Genomic DNA, 22,439 nt, shown 5'->3' on the forward strand with positions numbered 1-22,439 from the left:
GTTTTGAACATGCCCATTTCTCTGAACCATCATTATCACACTCAAAAGATGAATTGCAATAAAATGCACAATCTGAATAAACAATATTTTTATTAACCCCACTGACAAATACAGATTAGATGAGAATATTGTTCATAATCCTACAATGTATTATTGTATTCTGAGAAAAAGTTTTGATTTAATTTAGTCATGAACTTTTTCGAAGTACTCCTTGGATCCCTCTGGTGTTGGTTTGATCTGAAAGGGGAAACAGATGCAACAACATTAAAACTGGGGTACTTGATTTTCAGACTACAAAAAGAAAGTAGTTTTTCTTAATTTAATTTCTAGTTCCTAGCTCTTACAAACCTTTAGGTGCATTGTTGATATCAACATGCATTCATTTTTTTAGCACATGCACGGCTTTAGAGCAGCTTTATTCAGACGTGAAAGAGATTAACTACTTTATTATTAGACTAATCTTTCATTCATCCAGGAATGATCCTATGAGACCTTTTCTACCTTAACTAACTTTTAGCTACAGAGAGAGTGTCAGGGTTTTGTGACAGTGCTGCTTTCACAGGATTCTTTTTTTGGGTGAGAGCAGTAATTTTACAGTCAGGTGCCATACCCCTAGCCAGGCTGGCGCCACCTAGTGCCTCCACTCGATTTAATTTCTCTCCAGTGACTATGTCAGGAATTGGAATACACTAGAAGGCTCGTAAAAATCCCGGAAGTCCGAATTCGTGTTGGCAACGATTCCCGAGATTGAGGATTTAAAGCCGGAACAAAGAGAATGTTCGGTGAATTTTGTCAAGTGGAAAGACCTTATTGCCCTTCTTCCTATGGGATTTGGGAAAAGCTTAATATACCAGTTAGCCCCGTTAGTGGTGCATTACATACATCACTACCAAATAGCAGCGATTGGTTAAATGAAAAAAAAAAGTATCCGCCTACTGTGAAGAAAATGAATTCCAACACTACGAGGTCAGAGGGTTTCTATGAAGTACCCCAGCTTTAAATTTCCAATAAGACGTCAAAGTCATACCGTAGGCGAGTCGGGGGTCCAGGAGGCGGGGCACACCTCTCCGTGAGTCTCCACAAACTGAAACGCTTTGACCAGTCGCAGCGTCTCCTCCACACAGCGGCCCACAGGCAGGTCATTCACACTCATGTGCTTGACCACACCGTGAGGGTCAATGATGAACAGGCCTCTGCACACAGACACAGAGAAGGTACAGAGAGAGAGATACTTGAATGTGGGACGTCAAATCAGCAGGCTGGCATTAAATAAATACATTGAAATAAATACAGATGAAGAAATGTGTAATTAAAGACAACTACAAAAATACTGTACTAATTCTAGGGAGTGTCTTTTCCAAACACTACAGTTGTGTAACTGATAAGCACTCATTTGTTACACCCATTTCATTTGCAACAGAAAAGTTCAATGTTATCAACTGGTTGGTTTTGAAGTCACATAACTGAAATGGAGGACAGACACCAAAGGTTACAAATGACTAACTATACATACATATTTTTTACATCTAAGTACTGCATTTCAACAGCGGACAGAGGAGAGTGAACTACTGGCTCTGGAAGAAAAATTATCATTCTCCATTGTCTCTACTGAGCTCAAAAGTTTGATGAAGGCTAATATAGATGCAAGAAGACGCCAATCTGTAGCCCGACGGGTCCGAGTAGCGACCGGCACCCAGGACTCCACAGAGAAATCAAATGTTCATCATTGAATCTTTTAGGTTTATAAAGTTTTGAATGTGTCTTTTTCATGAGAAGCAAAGGTGATTTTGCTTTTCGAACGTGAGCTACATTCTTTGTAAATAACCCAGAGTATAATTTGCCTTGGTTAAAACCTTTTAAAAACTATTTTCTGTTTTAACCATGAACTTTTGCATTTATGTTTAGCGCTTTTATTTTGAAGGGTCTATTTCCAGTTAGTGCAAAAGCGTTTAATTAGCTTGACATCGAGAACGGCAATACATTATATGGAGCAAATGTATATATATATTTTTTTCAGATATTTTCTATGCCTTTGTTTTGCTTCCCCTCTGAAGAGGCACAAAGGTATGTTATTGATTTAAATATTTCTTTTGGATAACTTTTTGTCTCTGGTTGTCATCTTTGTTGATTGGTGTTGTCAAGATGAATGTACCATATTTTCCGGACTATTACACGCGCTCTTAAGCCTCCAACCCCATCAAAAAATGACTGCACGCGCCGCAATCCAGAGCGCCTATACACGAATCCACTCGGGAGTCCCAGCACGACTTCAGTAAACTACAAAGCCGCAAACACGCACGGAGCAAACACCGACCGCGCAGCGACAAACACCCACAGCCACACTCATCACTCCACGCCGACGAGGAATGGAACGGAGGAACGAACCGAAAAAGCGAGTGCAATGTGCCACTTCTAGACACAACTGAACAACTGAGTCACTGCGAACACGCCGACAATCCAGCGGTCCCAGACAGCACCCTCCCTACATGCCACAACTGAACAAAGCCCAGAGTCACCGTGAACGCCACAAACTAAGTCCCACTGCCCCATCCAACTGTTGTGTTTTGTTTAAGTCCGGTGCGGTTTATTTGGGAAAAAAGTTTGAAAATAGAACATTCTATGACAGTGCGCCTTATAATCCACAGCGCCTAATAGTGTGGAAAATACAAATAATAATTAAACTTGCACTGAGTTTTATGCATGCGTATTTACACATTGTATTTGTATTCCTTTTGGCTCTTACGGCAGAGGATGGAGGATGCCAGTTTAAGTGTCAGTCTTCGTTCAGAGGGATACGCTACATTCTTATTGTATAACTTCATGATAATTCCTTTACAGTGGTACCTGAGTGCGATGCCGGGCCCCTCCAGCAGCACCCCATAGTCCCTGGAGATCTGTTTGTTCAGGTCAGCGAGAAGGGGAATGTGGATGTGCCCAAGACCTCCAGCCTAAACATAAGAAAAACACAGCCCAGCTTGAATAAAATCAGGTTGTAAATATTAGATTCTTCTTAATTCATTAGTTTTACCTTGCGTGGAGTGTTGATCCAGGCCAGATGAGTGAAGTGAGAGTCCACGGACACACCCACCACCTCACAGTTCACATCATGAAACTCACTGGCTTTGTCACTGAAGGAGATGATTTCTGTCGGGCACACGAATGTACTGGAGATGTGGAAAAAAAATAAAAACATAAAATACTAATATAGATGAAGAAAAATTAAGAAAAGGACACGTGCATTTCAATAAACTCTGGATATTTTACTCTGAAATGCCTCATACAAGTTTACTTCTAACAACACCTGTGTTTAAATGTTTTAAGGTCCTCTAATTCTTCAACTAATGCCATGATTTATGTATTGTAAATAATCCAAGCAAATTCTGTTTCATTCAGAAGCAATTGTGATATGAATTCTACTCAGTTACTTTGCTATTCTATAAAATTACCAGATTTACTATGCAACTTTTCAGCTGGAGGGTCTTAACTACAGATATGTTTTTACTTTTTATTGCTTTACATTTTAACAAACTGTGGTCATGTAAAAATAAAAAGGTCTCTGAAGTCACTATTACTTTGCTCTTATATATTAAATGTACTTTTTACTGTCGCTTTACTCATTCAGTAATTCACTCTGAAAAATGTCTGAGTCTGAGCCTAGATGAATTAGTTTTTGTCAATTTCTGTTTAATTTCCACTACAGTCACGATTTACTCACAAGTCTAGTGGGTAGAAGAAGAGGACCAGGTATTTCCCTTTAAAATCCTCCAGACTAATGTCCCTGAACTCTCCGTTGTGGACCGCAGTGGCTTTGAACGCAGGAGCGGGCTGAGTGACTGCAGCCCCCCATCTGGACAAACCTGATGAGATAAGATAAATAAACAACTATGTTATCATTCAGTTCAAGATAACATCACATATACATATAAAAGTGTCAAACATACTGGTGGAGAAGCAGGCTTTCTGAAGGGCAGGTGCAGTGAGAACTTTAGCAGCATGTTGACAGGAGGCTGTTCTGAGTCCTCCAGCAGCAAACCTCACCTAGAACACAAAATATAAGTACAGTTTTACTACTAGTACTACCTAGTCACAACTTTTAACTTCTGACTGCATGTTTACTGTGACTAGTCTAGGTTTTCATTGTAATCTCTCAGATGTTTATTCATGTATTTATTTATTTGTAAAGGCACAGCACATATTAATGAACATTTTAAATGAAAATATGTAAAGATTAAAGTCAGCGTGGCTAACTTCCATCTTCAGTCCCTTGGAAGATTGATGTGAAATCATCTACAAGACAGGGAAAAGTACAGCAACAATCACACAAAAGTAACACCAGCACACTCACTGTACACTCACTATACATACAATTAATTTCAGACAGTTCATTTGAAGTTTGAAGTCAAGCGTTAAAGAGTTAAACCAACAACTCCTGTATTTAAAAAAATAAAATAAAATTGTTAAACATGGTGACATATTTGATCATTTATTTTTGTCTGTTTTCTGTTAGGTCTAATGTTTAATGCCTTGTAATGTCGAATAAGAGTCTGTTGTCTTATTGAACGTTTCATGTTTTTACCTGCATTGGGACAGCGGAATAAATCTAACTATTGTACTAACTTTGGTATATAAATTAATATGCACAAAATGCATCTTAAATCATAGAGATGTAACAATATCCAGATCTCTCGGTATGATATTATCACAATATCCATCTCATTTATTTATTTATATTTATAGCGATATAATTGTAGATAGGACACTTTTTTGCTTTTAAATTACCCTGACAAGATTTTGATGTGAATTAATACTCTCATACTCACAAGAATTCAAGTAAACCCGTATTTCTTCATGTTGTCTGTGCTGAAATGAATCATGGGATTTGTAGTTCCCAATGTTTATTAGCTATTAGTTCTATAAAACAATGCATTTAAGCAAAGGATTCTAGTAATTCGATATATTGTGACAGCCCACGGTATTATTGTCAGACTTTTGACGACACAATATCAGAATATTTCGTTATTGTTACATCTCTACTAAATCAAATAAATTAATAAATACAAAATTAAATATTTGGTACATGGTGTTAAGTATAATGTTGATTATTCAGAAATCTAAAGTAAGATGCCAGTGTGTGTGTTTTGTATCAGTCCTGCAGGGTTGTATAATGCTTGTAAAATGGGTGCTGTAGTTATTTGGATGGATTTGGGGCAACAGGTGACTCTTAAACCCATTAATCAATTAAACAAGTTGCAATCCAGCCCAAACAAACCCACATTTGAAGAAACAGAGAGACAAATCACGTCCAGGTAGCACGTTAAAGCCTGTTTTGATACACACTTTATTTTGTGTGATTGTGACAGTTGCGCAGACCAGTTTGGTAACTGTAATTGTAGGTTAAACACACGGACATTGAACGACACATGACATGAGGCACAGACACTGAAGAAATGAATAAACGCACCACATGCAAACGTCATTACGAACTATGCACAAGACCAATGGACTCAAGATCGTACGCTGGGTTTAATCATACCTGAAGTGCAAAAAATTGACAAAAAGCAAGGTTTAAAACTTGCACTTACACTTGTCCCGAGCAGTCTTCCAAAGGTGGCCGCCATCTTGGTGTGTCTGACAGGAGCAGGGGGAGGAGCCGCTCACATCATTATGAAAAACATTAACTATTTTTTCTTTTTTTTTTTCCTCCTTCTTCATGTTTTCCGTCATGTTTTAATGTTACTCTTGTGAATTTGTATTTACTTAAGATAAACACTACGGTACTAATGTAGGGTGACCAGATTTTCAAAATAAAAAAAACTGCGACATGACTGTTTATTTATTTATTTATTATTATTATTATTATTTTTTAAATTTATTTACTTAAATTTATTTATGTACATTTATGTATTTATTTATTTTAATTAATTAATTAATAAATTAATTAATGTATTTATTTATTTATTTTATTTTAATTTTATTTTTTATTTTTTTGGTGGTTGGTAATAATAAAATTGTGAAATGAGTGCGTAATTAAGGAAAATTGTTACGCAGAGACCATTCATACTTAACATGTGAGTGAATATAGTCGCATTTTCTTTGCGTTTTGGTCATTTTTAAGTAGCGTTTCTGTATTTTAATGACAAATTATGCGTCTCTTTACTGTTGGCAGGGATCGGATTGGTCGAAAATAGGGACACCAGAGACATTTCTTGTATAAAACTGGGACAAATCACTGGTTTTGGATAAATCTGCGGAGACAGGGGACACAGGGCTCAAAACTGGGGCTGTCCTGGGTAAATTGAACATCTGGTCACACTAAACTAATGCTCTGTCTGTTTTTACGTATTAACAATACTATTATTAATATTGTTATACTAAACTAGGCTGACCAGACGTCCCTATTACCTAAAGTAGTTCAAAGTGCATCATAGAAAATAAATCATATTGCAAAAAAAAACCCAAAAAAACCCAACATAAATATTCACAGTACATTTAATTCTGAAAGAGAAGAACACAGATAAAAGTATACAGCAAATGTGGCAGAGACTAAAGAGTCCAGTTGCCTTGAAAATGTGACCTTTATTTTTATTTTTTTTTCCATGCTCCTTGAACGCAATTCAGATCACGTGACAAAAGCGGAACTAGAGGCTCCAGCAGCATGAGCATGATTTGACCTCAGGATGAAAATAATGCATGTTTATAACCTATAATTGCGTGTACTTTATTTATATTTAATTTTTATAAAGATTACGTTTTCGCTTTTGTAATGGATCCTAATTTGTTACACTGGAAAGGCCAAGGACAGGTAGGTTTTATTATAAATGACCGGATTTGTGACAGATCCCATTCATTCATTCACTAAACAGTTTTATTTTTGTTTATCTTTATAGTCTTTTCTTGGACGTCTAAAGATCTGGTCTGACCTTCTGGATCCAACGTTACTGCTGTCTTCAGATGTGAGTGATGCCTATGTATCTTTCCTGCTCTCTTGATTTAGTCTTTTTGAAATGAATATTCCTAAAATAGAAATTATTTTTATCATTATTTGTTTGGCATTGGGTCCACAAACACACACTATTAATATTTGTCTAGGGTGACCAGACATCCCTATTTACCCGGGACAGTCCCAGTTTTGAGCCTTGTGTCCCCTGTCCCAGCAGATTTATTCAAAACCAGTGATTTGTCCCAGTTATATACATGAAATGTCTCTAATTTTGAACAATCTGATCCCTGCCAACAATAAAGAGAGGCATAAAATGGTAAAATACAGAAACGCTGCTGAAAAATGACCAAAACCGAAAGAAAATGTGACTACTGATTCATATGTTAGTTAGGAATGGGCCGAGTGCAAATAATTTGACTTAATTACTCACTCGTTTCTCAGTTTTATTACTGACAACCACCCCAAACCAGGACTGTCCCAGTTTTTGATTTTGAAAATGCGGTCACCCTAATTTTGTCCTTTGAACCATAGAGTGAATATATATTTCTTTTATACAGTTTATGCTTTCAACTGACATCAATGACGCACTTAAAGTTGAATAATGACACCACTTTCTGAGGTTACTGTGACAAAATATGTTGATGTTTCTTTATTTGTGCTGACAGAGAAGATATGAATCCGTTTATCATTCGTTCATTAGTTTTTTTCAATATAAAACCAAAATTAAGAAAACTAAAAAACACAACTGTCTTCTTTATTTGTCTCCAAAACCAAATATGAAAAAACAGCCAATGATTTGTTTTTTCAGTTTTTTTCCAGAGTGAATCGGGACTAAACCGAGAACTAAACCAGTCTCAGTCTTGGTCTCAGTTCCGGTCTCAGTCCCGGTCCCAGTCCGAGTCTTAGTTCTGGTCTGGTTCCGATCTGGTCACAGTTCTGGTCTCAGTCCTGGTTTAGACCTGGTATAGTCCTGGGTCAGTCCGGCATCTCAGTTTAACTCACGTAAACGGGAAATAGCCATTATCCGTTTTTTTTCCATTATTCATTTAAACACAAAATTGAGAACTGAAAAAATGATTCCATCTCTGCTTGTGCATTTACACTTTCAAGTACATACTTATAGACAGTTACTTCTTGTTATAGACAATTACTTATAGACAATTATCTCTGTGTATTGTTAGAATGCATAGGCTGTGTATTGTGGCTGGATAAACAAATAAATAAAAAAATGGACCTTAAAACTAAAAAAGTGCATTCAACATTCGTATCTTCCTGTCCTCATCAGAGAGTGGGAAATTCAACATATTAAAGAAGACATATATTTTTGGTATTTAGTTGCATTATGTGCAGTGTAAACCACAGTATTGATCTAAAAGAGCTTCAGAATAGAAACTGGTCCGTTGTCAGTGCAGTGTTATATTTCATCACAGCAAACAGACATTATAGTTAACATTATAAACGGCTAAATGATCATCTAAGTCTGAACCTCAGCTTAAAAAAAAAAAAAAGTATTAAAAAGATAATTATCTGAATATCACAACACGTTTAACAAATGACATGACAGAAAAACCTGAAAACAAGACAGGCTACCGGTTACCATAGCAACGGGGCTGAGTCAGCTGACCGGGGAAGGATAGGTTTATGACTTTTCAGAAAAAAAAAAAACAAAAAAAAAAACAATTAAATAGTCTATCCCATAAAACAAGTGGGACTTAGTAAAGAATAAAAATCAGGGACTGAGACTCAAAAGTGAAATCAAAGGCAGTTTAAATTTATTTGAAATTTCAATAAATCACAAATCCGGTCACAGGCATCAAAAAATAAATTCTGTTTGTTCTGTGTTTGAATGTTGTGAATCCGGAGGTCTGGGTCTTATATTTCTTCTCCAGCAGATGGCGCCACTGCTCTGGGCGACGCAGGGTACTTGGTTTTTAGGTTTTCCTCTGTAAAACTCAGTCAAAAGTCAAAAATTCAAAAGTATAGCTCAGATTTCCCCACATTTCATAATTTTGTTTGAGAAACTTTTTTTTTTCTTCTAAATTCTACACACATTACACATTTTATTCAACATTACAATATTTACATATTTACAGAACAGTTTACAGATGTACTTTTTATTCTAGCGGCAGGAGGCATTTTAGTAATCACCGACTAAATCAGACCTATAAATATTACTTAAATCTGTCTTTTATCTTGTAGCTTTAAAGTTGGTACAGTCAGTATATTAAAGTGCATATGGAATGTTAGAAATCTTCATAAATATAATTGCTAATTTTATTTCCTGGTTGAACATGGACAGCAGATACAAAGCCAATTTCATAACTTTTACCTAGCAACAGCACTGTGAAAAAGGGACATGACTAAAATTACACAATAGTTCAATACATGCATCACGAATTTCGGACTTCCGGTCATCGTGCAATGCATACTGCGAAGGATTCTCTGAAAAAGTGAGCATCAACCCACCATGATTGACTTCGCAGTGGGATGGTCTATTGACAAAGCCGATCTTTTCAAGTCTTTTGAACCATATCACTTTTGTTTCTGGTTCTGATATTGTCATATTTTAGTTTTGGGATTCGGACATCGTAATTGTGTGGATGTTGGATCCTAACAGCGGAAAACGGGCTTTGGAAGTTTGCGAACTCCATAAATGCAAAAGGGAATCAGATGTGTGTGACTGCGAACCTCCATTCAAACTGTTGTGAAAGGTGAAGATGATAGGTAGGATTGATACACAGGAAGGATGAAAAAGGAAACCTTTGACTGCCTAAATCATCCTGAGTTTTTCATTTTGTATGTAGAGCGACAAGGTGCAGAAGACAAACAGGCCGAGCTCGCACTTTGTTGTTCTTGTGGTTTTACAGTCGCTTTGCAGTGGAAGGTGTTTCTTGGTGAACAGTTGGTGCCTTCCGCTTTGGCGTTGACTTTTTAAATTTGTCGCCAAGATTGAGCGAGGGATCGGGATTTTGCTTTGATGATGCTCCACATACAAAATGTTCGCTGCAAACTCTGATGATTTCTAAGGACAGCCAAAGGTTACCAAGACTGCCCATCGCCTTCGCCTTTCACTATTTTTCAATTCCACTGGGAAAGGAAACAGTTTGAACAGAGGTTTGCAGTCACACAGATCTGATTCCCTTTTGCATTTATGGAGTTCGCAAACTTCCGAAGCCCGTTTTCCGCTGTTCGGACATCCAACAACCACACCATTACGATGTCCGAATCCCTTAACTAAAATACAACAATGTCAGAACCAGAAAAAAAAGTGATATGGTTCAAAAGACTTGAAAAGATCGGCTTTGACAATAGACGCATCCCACTGTGAAATCAAACATGGCGGTTTGATGCTCACTTTTTCGGAGGATCCTTCCCAGTATGCACTGCGTGATGACCGGAAGTCCGAAATTCGTGATGCATGTATTATTTCTGCATTTGAAAGTTTTGATAACAGATGTATTCCTTTGTAGAACCACTAAGTCTTTTATTTTTGTGCTTTTCTTTTCAACTTTTGTCCAGAAACTAACACAAAACTGATGTAAAACTAAGTAAATATCACCAAACCAAGTAAAAATAATTAGAAAAAGCTGCCATACACACTTGAAGATCGGGCTAAAAGAGGCAGGTTTTACGCCGAAGCAACCCTCTCCATTTATCCAGGCTGGGGACTGGCACAGAGGGACACACACAGCGCCCTCTGTGGCTGGATTAACCCACCGCCCGTGTTCGTACAGAGTTAGTGTGTTAGTAAGTGCGTGCAGACATACTCACAGTAAACAGCAGCAGCCTCTGGACCTGTGAAGACTAGTTTAAAAGTTTAGTAAAACAGCTTAGATCTGCAATGAGAAGAGTCAGAAGAGTTAGGGTAGAACTGTCATTTCACAAGACAAGCCCAAAACAATTTTACAACACACACATGGAAATATTAATATGAGATTTAACCTTTAACCCTGTAAAGTTAATACAATGTTTAAACAGAAATGTCAACGTATTTTAAACAAACAGACCCTGTGGAAACCTGTGAAAGAGTTGGATTAGGACAAGAATACTAGACTTTCAGTTTAGTGTCAGGGTTAGGACCAGAGCCATCAGACTCTATAAAGCAGTCCAAATCTGGCCCACGTTTAGACCAGTTCAGACCAAACCAAATATAAAACATACACACAACCCAAAGATCAAGTCAGTTTTCAGACCTTTTTAACTCCAAATGAAACTGCTGAAGGGTTAGTTTACAATAAGTAATATCAGTTTCACCCAACCATAACATGTTTTACCAGCCTGTTTAAATCTGGCCCATATTTAGACCAGTCGAGGCACCAAAAACACACAAGGGCCCAAACCCAATTGCAACCTGTGGAAATTACGGTGTAAACAATTAATCTGGCCCACTCCACATTTAGACCAGATAAGACCAATAGAGACCAGCAGTCTCCATAAAAGTGAACCAATGTTTAGAATATGGCCCACTTTTGGACCAGTTTAGGCCCAAAAGTAAAGCCTGTAACATAAAATCTTCAGCATATTCAGGTCTTGTTTTGAGATGATTCACATAGAAATGTCACCTACCTGAGTTAAAGTCTGCATGAACAGACCAATGAATCCAGTGAAAGATCCTGTAAGATTATGTGGGTCACAAACCCAAGGTCAAAGGGTCAGAACTATTACAGACCACAAAAAGTGACAGAACACAAGGGCCTCAACCCTTGGACCAAAACTCAAGTCAAGATGAGTGGCTGAGCACTCACTCACAGCAAAAAGGTTCCTTTGTGTGCAGAACCTGCACAGGTGTATGGCAGCAGCTCACTGCTCCTGACAGGCTGCCCCAGCAGCACTTTGCATTTGACTCATTCATCATCAATAGAGGGAGAATTTCCCTCAAAAATTCCCTACTAAAATATACTGTACCTTAAGATTATTCCAAATGATCAGGTTTTAAAACGATGTGGGTTCCTCCAACCTGAAAACTCCAGGGTTAGTCAGTAACATATGGCAAACATGTTTTAGCTTTAGCTGTTTTCAATTAAAATAAACTAACATCTGCTACATGTGTCGCAGATGATTTTCATGTCTCACAGTTGCAAGACATGAAGTAGATTTACAAGTAGCTTAGATTAACTATGAACTATTTAACAATGATAATAATAAATTGATACCTGTAGAAGGGTTAGAGAGCGCCACCCAAACCTGCAAACACAAAGGAAAAGTTACAAACAAAATTACAAAATACTAGTGTATTTCAGTAAAACTGTTTTAAATTCATCTTTGGGTTTTTGGGGAAAGCTGACTGAAGCCCAACCCAACCCAACCCAAAACAGAGATGAGGTAAACTCTTCCAGCAAGATGCTCTGGATCAGTTCTTTCATTCAGTCCATTCTTTGGAGCAGAGCATCTGATATAAGCTTTTCCATTCTTCTTCTTAGTTCTTGGGTCTTTTTTAACTTCAGATGGAGGCAAAGGTTCATTTTTCACTGGTCAGAAGCACTCTTTAGCTTCTATAGCAGTAGTAGATATCACAGAGCTGCTGTAAAAGGGTTAGACACCAACCTAAAACCTGAAAACTCCAGGGTTAGTCAGTAACATATGGCAGACATGTTTTAGCTTTAGCGGTTTTCAATTAAAATAAACTAACATCTGCTACAGGTGTCGCAGATGATTTTCATGTCTCACAGTTGCAAGACATGAAGTAGATTTAGCTTAAATTAACTATAAACTAATTAACAATGATGATAATAATAAAAGTGACACCTGTGGAAGGGTTAAAGAACACCACCCAAACCTGCAAACACAAAGGAAAAGTTAGAAACAAAATAAAAAAATACTAGTGTATTTCAACAAAACAGTTTTAAATTCACCTTTGGGTCTTTGGTGGAAAGCTGACTGAAGCCCAACCCAACCCAACCCAAAACACAGAGTTTAGGTAAACTCTTCCAGCAAGGTGCTCTGGATCAATTCTTTCATTCTATATTTTATATCAGAGCATAGCCTCTGATAAAAGATTTTCCATTCTTCTTCTTAGTTCTTGGGTCCTTTTTAACATCAGATGGAGCCAAATGTTCATTTTTCACTGGTCAGAAGCACTCTTTAGCTTCTATAGCAGTAGTAGATATCACAGAGCTGCTGTAAAAGGGTTAGACACCAACCTAAAACCTGAAAACTCCAGGGTTAGTCAGTAACATATGGCAGACATGTTTTAGCTTTAGCTGTTTTCACAAAATAAACTAACATCTGCTACAATTGCCGCAGATGATTTTCATATCTCACAGTTGCAAGACATGAAGTAGATTTAGCTTAGATTAACTATGAACTAATTAACAGTGATACTCATACATTGACACCTGTAGAAGGGTTAGAGGACATCACCCAAACCTGCAAACACAAAGGAAAAGTTAGAAACAAAATTACAAAAAAGTAGTGTATTTCAGCAAAACAGTTTTAAATTCACCTTTGGGTTTTTGGGGAAAGCTGACTGAAGCCCAACCCAACCCAAAACATAGAGTTTAGGTAAACTCTTCCAGCAAGATGCTCTGGATCAAATCTTTCATTCAGTCCAGATTTTGGAGCAGAGCCTCTGCTATAAGATTTTCCATTCTTCTTCTTAGTTCTTGGATCCTTTTTGACTTCAGATGGAGACAAAGGTTCATTTTTCCACTGGTCAGAAGCACTCTTTAGCTTATTTATCAGTAGTAGATATCACAGAGCTGCTGTAAAAGGGTTAGACACCAACCTAAAACCTGAAAACTCCAGGGTTTGTCAGTAACATATGGCAGACATGTTTTAGCTTTAGCTGTTTTCACAAAATAAACTAACATCTGCTACAATTGCCGCAGATGATTTTCATATCTCACAGTTGCAAGACATGAAGTAGATTTATCTTAAATTAACTATGAACTAATTAACAATGATCATAATATAAATAATAATAATAAACTGATACCTATAGAAGGGTTAAAGAACACCACCCAAACCTGCAAACACAAAGGAAAAGTTAGAAACAAAATTACAAACTACTAGTGTATTTCAGCAAAACTCTTTTATATTCACCTTTGGATCTTTGGGAGAAAGTTGACGGACATTCAACCCAAAACACAGAGTTCAGGTAAACTCTTCCAGCAAGGCGGTCTGATTGCATCACAATTTTCCTTAATCATGCACTTGTTTCAGTTTTACTATTACCCATCACCCCAAACCCGCATGAAAACGCAATACAAGGACCCAAAACCAAGTGCCACCTGTAGAAATTAAACATTAAAATCTAGTCCACATTTAGACCAGATCAACCCAACAGAGACCACACAGTCTCCATTAAAGTGTGTGTGTAGAATATGACACATTTGAACCAGTTTAGGCCCAAATCTCAGCCATTCAAATCCTCAGCATTCAGATCTTGTTTTGAGAAGACACGAGGTAAAGAATAAAAAGAAAGAATAGATGTTTTAGGACTTGAGGGTTACATCATGACCATTGTACAGTTGGATGCATTTGCGTACGGTTTTATATTTCCAGGACAGATGAGAGATTTTTATTTTTAAGTAGGTTTTCATCCCATTTGAAACCTTTGATGAATACTTTTTGTATTGTACTTGTTTAAATTCGCATGTTTGAGTATTTTATGGCAGGTCCTGTACCATCCTTATATCATCCATGTTTGGAAAGTGATCATTTAATTCCCACAAATGTACCATTCATTTCATATAATTCTGAGGCATTGTGTTCCAGTTCATTGAGCCAAGCTTGGTGCACATGTTTAAACCTTTTCATTGCAATTTGTTTACATTTGAAAAACATTTTCCCCCCCACAGTTTCACCCTTTGTGATAAATGACATTTTCACACATCAAAATACCTAGAGATTTCATTTGAGACACGTTTTGCTTTTGTGTCATGATTTTCGTTTGTGGCACAATTTCCTTCATTTTACAGATACAATCTTTTGCATTTGTTTTCATAAAAGGCCTTTGTGTAAGTTTCCTTTTACCAGACAGTTTCAGGACACAAGGCCGCACCGTCATGTTGCCTTTTATAATCCACCTTTTTTAGTGAGCCATCATTTAAAACACATCCACAGAGTGAAATAGATTTCCTTTCAACAAAAGCATCATTTGAAACTCATCACATCATCGCTTTATTTATTTCAGTTCACTTTGCACATTACAGAAACGTGAATCAGAGCGCGGAGTAAAATACGCAGCAGCAGCTTCATTCATCAAACATTTACAAACAAACAGCAATTTATTATTGCAATAATGATTCCGTATCCACAAACAAGACTCACCTGGACTCGTAAGACTCACCTGGACTCGTAAGACTCACCTGGACTCGTAAGACTCACCTGGACTCGTAAGACTCACCTGGACTCGTAAGACTCACCTGGACTCCTCGGTGCTGTTTGTCGTGCTGATGATGATCCGAGTCTCGCTGCAGTTTTGGCGCGTTTTTCTGAATTGCGCGGGTCCTGCGCTTCCGCTCCGCCTTTTCTTTCTTTGTTGCTAAAAACGGCGCGCTGCCGTGAGAGGAGCTTCCTCTGACATAAAGCAGAGTTTGAAGTGACATCAAGAGTGACTTTAGTGAAACTGTCGACAAACAAAACGAGTTGGCTCGACTCCTCGGTGCCACGTCATCAGGTGACAGGTCCCTTACCTGTGCAGGTGAGCGCCATTTTTAAAGAACCCAGCATACATCTGTGCTCACGTGACCACGCCCACCTTGCGAGAATCACCATGACAACTATCCCAAGGTATCTGTCTATGTATCTGTCCAGTGTTTCCCGTAGCTCTTTATAGTTAAAGCGTCGCCTTGAGTACGTTCCTCCGAACCACGTGACTCCTGCAAAACTCCGGTCATCGCGGAATCTCCGCGCCCTCCGCTCCTCACTTCTCCGTGCAAAGAATCTCCCTCCTCACTTTTTCAGCAGCACCGCCTTGACAGTTCTCTGTGGGAAACGCTGCTCTGTCTATCTAACGCAGAACTATCTATCTATCTATCTATCTATCTATCTATCTATCTATCTATCTATCTCTCTATCTCTCTATCTATCCATCCATCCATCCATCCATCATCCATCCATGCATGCATGCATGCTCCCCTCAGGAAAGTTTTGAAGAGACTGTGCGGTTTGTCATATGCCAGTGCATTTTAGAGGTTTATAAAGCCTCAGCTCAATAATATAAACCTTTATAAATTTCATAGGTTTAATTTTCCTGACAGTGTCAGTGTCTCTGTGAACGTCTCACAGACATGAGAATAAAGTGTGTGCTTCACACAGAGCAGAAAGAACAATATTTACTTGCACAGTCTATGAACAGCACAAACACTTCAGGCTTTAAGTCTTTATCAATACACAGGCTGTTTTATGATCATAGGATCATGTTTGGATGCAGCACATTCATTTTCAGTGAAAAATACCTAAGCTGCCTGATAAACATGAGTATATTGCAGCAGTTCTTTAATCGTGCAAATAGAAAATACTTAAATGCTGCTTGTCAGCCTAAATGATCTGCACATACGAGTGTGAGTCTCATATAGACTTGAGATGATTTTGGCCAATTTGATATTTGACATATTTTGAGAGAACAAACTGTGTGTAACGTGAAATAAAGCAACAGCACCAACAGTTTATTGAACAATATCTACAATTTATTGTTAAAAACTGCAACTGTAGAGTTTTGAGTCCTCACAGAGGACACTGAGCACGGACCGTCTTCAGCCTGAAACAACAGAAAGAAAAAGTGATGCCACATCAGACTGAGCAGAGGAGTGTGCACTGACCCTTAAAGATTAGACACATGAATCGACATCTGTTTTTTCATTTTGGTTTTGGAGACAAATAAAGAAGAAAATAGTTGTTTTTTCGTTTTCTTATTTTTGGTTTTATTTTGAAAAATGAATGAATGAATGATACAGGGATTTATATGAACGTGGTGCCAGTTTATGTTTCATGTAATTACAGAGATATTAACCATTTGGCCAACAAATCTGCAATCTGACAGGTACACGGCAAATTTAACCAACCATTCTGACCTGTCCTCCAGCTCGATTTTAAACTGAATATTGAGATGTCATGTGGACACGACTTTTTGCTTGGCTTGGGATGTTCCACAATATGACATTAAAGTTATTTCTATGGAGACAAGCACCAGACCAAGTCACAGGTTTCTTCTATGGATTTCATTTTTATATATTTGTTGCCAAACTGTGGAACATCTCAGGCAAAGGCAAAAGGCAAGGCACGTTTATTTGTACAGCACAATTTGTTCAAAGTAATTCAAAGTGCTTTAGAGAATAAGAAATACATTAAAAATACAGACAAATCAAGACATCAATAAATATCATGAAATTAAAAAGAAAGAGAGAAACATTAAATAAGAGAGAAGAGTGCAGAATGACAACTGAAAACCTTTCAGTCATATGCACAGCTAAACAGAATCTTTTTGAGACTAACATATGACAGACCCCCACAATAAATATAAACTTAGGGATATTACAGCACCCTATTAGACAACAATACAATACACTATTTATTGGTACTAATATACTGTATGTTGTCAACAGGCTGAAATCCAGAAGGCCCACTTTGTTCTTGGGAGTGGAGAAAAACCTAGTGAAAAGGTAAGATTTAAATGAAAATAATGGCAATGGACCCTATAATTCCAAATGTTTATTCACTTTATTTGTTCTGATCCACAGGATACGACCACAGCTGCCACACTTGCTCTTGTAAGTCATAAAAGCATGACATAATAACCCTATATTAAGCATTAATAAAGCAAATATGTTATGAATTAATGTATTTTGTCATGATCTATCCCAAATATCAGTTAAGCTTTTAAATAGATAGTATAGGTGCCACTGTGCTCATGTGTTTGTGGTTTGAACTTCAGCAAAAACAAATTTAACCTTCATTGCCTTTGCTCACATGTACAGCAAAATCTGAAAATTATCTGGTTTCTGAAGCTTTAAAATGATTTAAATCACATGCAAATTACAAAATGTGATGTGAGTTACCGTGATCAGAAAAAATAAGCTGTTTACATCTCTTATAAGTCAAAAATAGGATAATCATCAAGTATTAAAAGTCAGGTAGCATCTTTAATTGCAATATAATTTTTGTGTTTGCAGTCGTCAGTCCATGCAGACACCGGTGAGGTTCTTCCAATAATTTTCCGTCCACCAGGTTTGTACTTTAACACTTTAAATTCACCTGGTATTTATAAACTGTATAAGACAATGATTTCTGTCATATTTTCCTTACAGCCTTGTTGCCAATATCAGCTCCCATAGTACGTGGTCACCCTCCTTTTATTTTGACATTTAATTTTTATTTTGAAGATATTATAATGTATTTGTCATTTACAGGTTTATGCTGCGTTTTTGCCCCATAACACAGTCAAATCTGCTCTTCTCTGTCAGGTAATACATGTAATATCCTGAGGTTAAATAATGCACAAAGTCTGGGATTTGTGCATTAAATGAAACAAAAATAAAAACTGCATCATGTCTGAACGGTGCAAGAAACACAAATGTTCAAATCATTTAATATTAAAGCTTTTGTCACTTGTAGATTTACTCATAGTGGAAAGAGTAAACAAAACTTTTAAGCAAACTAAGAGTACTTTTACTTCAATAAAAATATGACTCATGTAGGAGTAAAAGTATGCTGCCAGAAAAGTATCATTTCTTACGTAAATGTAACTGAGTTCTACCCACTTGTGCTAATATTCCCCACTGTGATCAAACATAATCATCTGTGTTATAATATTTTGTTTTTCCTTTAGTTTTTGCTGCAGAGTTACTTCACTGCGTTCAACTTCTCAAACAGAAACGCCTCATCAGAGAAGGTAAATATAAAAAGCAATCTGACAGTTTAACAGCAATTCCACCCTTAATTTAATATTTGACACAGAGACAACCTGTTTTCATCAAATATTTCAATCCTTATCTGCATCATTTTGCTTGTATTTGTGTATTAATATTGTGTATGTATTTATCCCCAGGAAAAGAAAATATCCTTAAAGCAGCTTTTGTTAAATGTTGGGACAGTTTCTTATGCGACCTGCGCTGGGGTTGGTGTATTTTACATGCTTTTGCATCTAAAAAGTAAGGTCATGTAGATTAAATTACACTAAATGTGATTATTCTTGTCATAGACTCTTCCTCAAATCATTATCAACCGTCTTAGAGTGAGGAGCGTTTCAGTGCAGAGTTTCTGTCGGACAGTTTTACCAGTCCCTCTCGCAGGTAAATGATCTCTTCTATATAAATCTGAAATACTCTCGTTACTATATGGCGGATTTTGGGGATAATTATACTTTTTTAATGTAGATTTCTAATACTTTACTTGTAATTGAGTGTAATTCTAGTACAATGTAATGTAGAAAAGGTTTCAGAGGTGGTCATCTAGACACTTATTGCATCTAAATTGACTAAAATTAGATTAAAAGTAACTAGTACTTTATAACCTTAAAGGAGCAAGCATGGTTTTTTCCACTGACAGTTTGTTCAGTCTGTTATCCATTTCTTTATGATGACTTTTTAAGGATAGTTAAGTTGTTTTTAGCAGCAGGACATATATTTGAGAATATTCATACATTTTCAGTATTCTCGTCTTTCCACCGCTGCTCTGCTCAATAAAAATATGATGATTTGTTAATACCATTTTGTTTTTTCTTTAGCAACTTTGGCTTTCTTGAATTTATCCACTGTCCGAAGTGAGGAGACTGAAAACGGGATCCAGGTGTTTGACTCAGAGGGGAATTCAGTGGGACTGTCCAAAGCAGCAGCAGAGAAGGTGACACTGGTTTTGTTAACATCCATAATAAAATGTGATTATTATGATTTCTGGACCTTTTTAAGATGATGTAAATGACTCGTAAACCATACAGTCTGATGCGGGTAATCAGAGGGGCCATGATCAGAAGAAAAACAGATGAATTTGCTGTTTCTGTGTCATTTGAATCAGATTTTAGTTCCAACATCAGCATAGTCAGAACTGCACATTCACTGGAGCGCTTTAAAATCCTCACTCAAACTGCAGCTTTTCTCCCAGGCATTTGCTCAGAATTGGGAAGAGACACCTTGACACCTTGCTGTTATTATTATTTTTTATTATTAGTCTTATTGATTTGTCTATTGTATGTTTTATTTCACTGTTCAGCACTTTGGTAACCTTTGGCTGTTTTAAATGTGCTATACAAATACATTTGATTTGATTTAATTTGAAAATAATCTGATTTTACCTGTAACCGCAGCCACTGTTTTGGGATTCTTTAGGCCGGAAATGTATGAAAGTATCTGCGGATATTAAAGATTTGGCAATATTTGTTTCTGTCAGGCTGTGAGGGAAACTGCTTTGTCCAGAGCTGCTCTCATTGGTACAACTGCTGCTGGTCCAAGCCTTATAGCTTCACTTCTACAAAGGTAAGTCACAAACATTATATATAGTATCTCTAAAGTCTTTAATAATCAAATGTTTCTAAAAATGGACCATCAATATCAATGGACTGTAAGTGTGTTCAGTAAGAAATTGGTAATTCAATTAATGTATTTGTAATTACCATACACTTTTTAATTGTTCTGTTTTGTTTAGTTGCCTGTATTAGTGTAGTAGTTTTGACGTTCAACAGTAGGGGTGTGCAAAAATATGTGATGATACAGTATCGATATATCGCCAAGAGTATTTTTTGGTATATTTTACTATTATTTATTTGTTACAGCGCTACAGTTTTGTTGTTTGTTTTGTTGTTTGTTTAGAGGAAAGGAACTCGTTTATGCAACACATTCGACATTTACAGTGTTTTGATGATTAAAATGTTTGTGTTTCATATTCACTTTGCACAAGAAGTGGTTTAATAAAGACTTTTAGTATCACAGACGCGATTTAGCCTTTATTTTTTATTGTACCGTATTAAATCGATTTGAAATATATCGCATCGAACCAAAAGTGCACTGTATCGAGATATGTATCGTATCGTGGCCAATGTATCGTATCGGCAACTTCTTAATGATACCCAGCCCTATTCAACAGTAGTAAAAATACACTAAGCATCACTCTTTTATCCTGAAATTTGATGATTTTTCCTAAATTTTCCCAAAACACACAACATTTTTTTATATTTTCTAATTTTATACTTTTGTACAAGTGCAACAAATTTTTGGTCACTGAGGCTGGTTCGGGTCTAACCCTGTTGAGATGGACTTAAGCTCTGTCAGTGCGGATCAAATGAAGGAAAATAGAAGTTGTAGGGAATCTTGAAACTGTGAAACTGTACAGATGTGTGTATTTTTATGTGACAGTGGTGACAGAGTTCAAGAGGTCACTGTTCTGAGATTCCCCCATGCCCCAGGTTCCCAGAGACAGACCGACACCTGTTGGTTTTTGAAGGCACAAAAAGGGAAATCTCAAAACAGTGAAAGGAGTGATCGTCCTGTTTATGGTGGAAGAGAGGTCTTTTCTTCTAATTTTGCTTTGAGTCAGAACACCACCGTTTTCTCATACATGTAAAAGAAGAACAAAAAAATATGAAAAATATGGTCTTCCTGCTCTTTGAAACATTATATTTATATATTGCATACATTTATTAATGTGGGATAGTTGATTTAGATACTTTAAATAGATCTGCCGTGAAAAATTTGGTACAGACACTTACTGAGAGGGAATTCTGGTCCAGGTCAAAATTAACCTGAACCATACTGTTAAGAAATGAACAGTTTGCAAAGGTTAATCAGAACGTCTAGATGTAGAAATGTAGATGGTTATAGTTTATTGGTTTTAGCTTTCTGTTATATGTAACGTTTAGGATTTTTTCCCATTTGAAAGGTGTACTGTATTTTGTTTTAATTTAAGAGCTATAGTAATGGTCCTTATTTATCGTTCTGAAGCCTGAGATTGCTGTTGTTAAGATGAGGGGAATGATGATATAATGATGCAAAATTATATACATTAGTAATATACTATATAATATACATTGCCATGAACTTTATTTTTTCTTTCTGGGTATTATAAACGATACCTCTTCAAAATAAAAACAATGTATTCAATGTTTATTTTCCAGAACTAAATTTTTCAAGACTCGTCCGCTGCTTCTTGCTCCGCTCCGTCCCTTCGGCGTGGTGTTTCTGCTCGGACTCATGATCCCGGTGTCCTTCAGTCTATTTCCGCAGCTGGGAACGGTAACATGCACCATAACCTTTGACCTTTTCATTATGATGACCCTGGAGTGACCCTGGCTCTGATTCACAGATAAAGAAGGAAAACTTGGAGGAGGAGCTACAGGCCGCAGTGCCGGACGGACACTTGTACTACCACAGAGGACTATAAAGGAAAAGAAACTCACTGGATCATGTCTATATACAGATTAACATACAGTACAAATGGATCATAAAGTAAAAACTAAATCCACGAAAACTGACATTGTTTTTCCTGTATTTTTCAAATCTTATAATAAAATAAATACAGAATCTACCAAATTACGGATGTACCTACCCAACCTTTGTAAGAAATGATT

General features: G+C 36.9%; 2 protein-coding genes across 2 annotated transcripts; one reads left to right on the forward strand and one right to left on the reverse strand.

Moving 5' to 3' along the window:
- Positions 1–71: 71 nt before the first annotated feature.
- On the reverse strand, positions 72–5,723 carry prdx3 (peroxiredoxin 3). Its single transcript, XM_020926959.2, has 7 exons — positions 5,583–5,723; positions 3,942–4,038; positions 3,716–3,857; positions 3,029–3,164; positions 2,845–2,948; positions 1,028–1,193; positions 72–237 (listed from the first exon to the last, which is right to left on the reverse strand). Exons 1-7 carry the CDS (start codon positions 5,616–5,618, stop codon positions 184–186), a joined length of 735 nt encoding a protein of 244 aa, XP_020782618.1. The 5' UTR covers positions 5,619–5,723; the 3' UTR covers positions 72–183.
- A 913-nt stretch (positions 5,724–6,636) lies between these two features.
- On the forward strand, positions 6,637–22,401 carry sfxn4 (sideroflexin 4). The gene is made up of 14 exons (XM_020927340.2): positions 6,637–6,802; positions 6,888–6,953; positions 17,488–17,544; positions 17,623–17,652; positions 18,055–18,109; positions 18,190–18,215; positions 18,292–18,345; positions 18,711–18,773; positions 18,930–18,998; positions 19,083–19,173; positions 19,608–19,723; positions 20,267–20,352; positions 21,987–22,104; positions 22,175–22,401. Exons 1-14 carry the CDS (start codon positions 6,764–6,766, stop codon positions 22,250–22,252), a joined length of 948 nt encoding a protein of 315 aa, XP_020782999.1. The 5' UTR covers positions 6,637–6,763; the 3' UTR covers positions 22,253–22,401.
- Positions 22,402–22,439: the final 38 nt, after the last annotated feature.

Source organism: Boleophthalmus pectinirostris, unplaced genomic scaffold, assembly GCF_026225935.1.
Source record: "Boleophthalmus pectinirostris isolate CB_2022bp ecotype Guang Dong unplaced genomic scaffold, ASM2622593v1 HiC_scaffold_5, whole genome shotgun sequence".
In the NCBI taxonomy this organism is placed as follows: domain Eukaryota; kingdom Metazoa; phylum Chordata; class Actinopteri; order Gobiiformes; family Gobiidae; genus Boleophthalmus; species Boleophthalmus pectinirostris.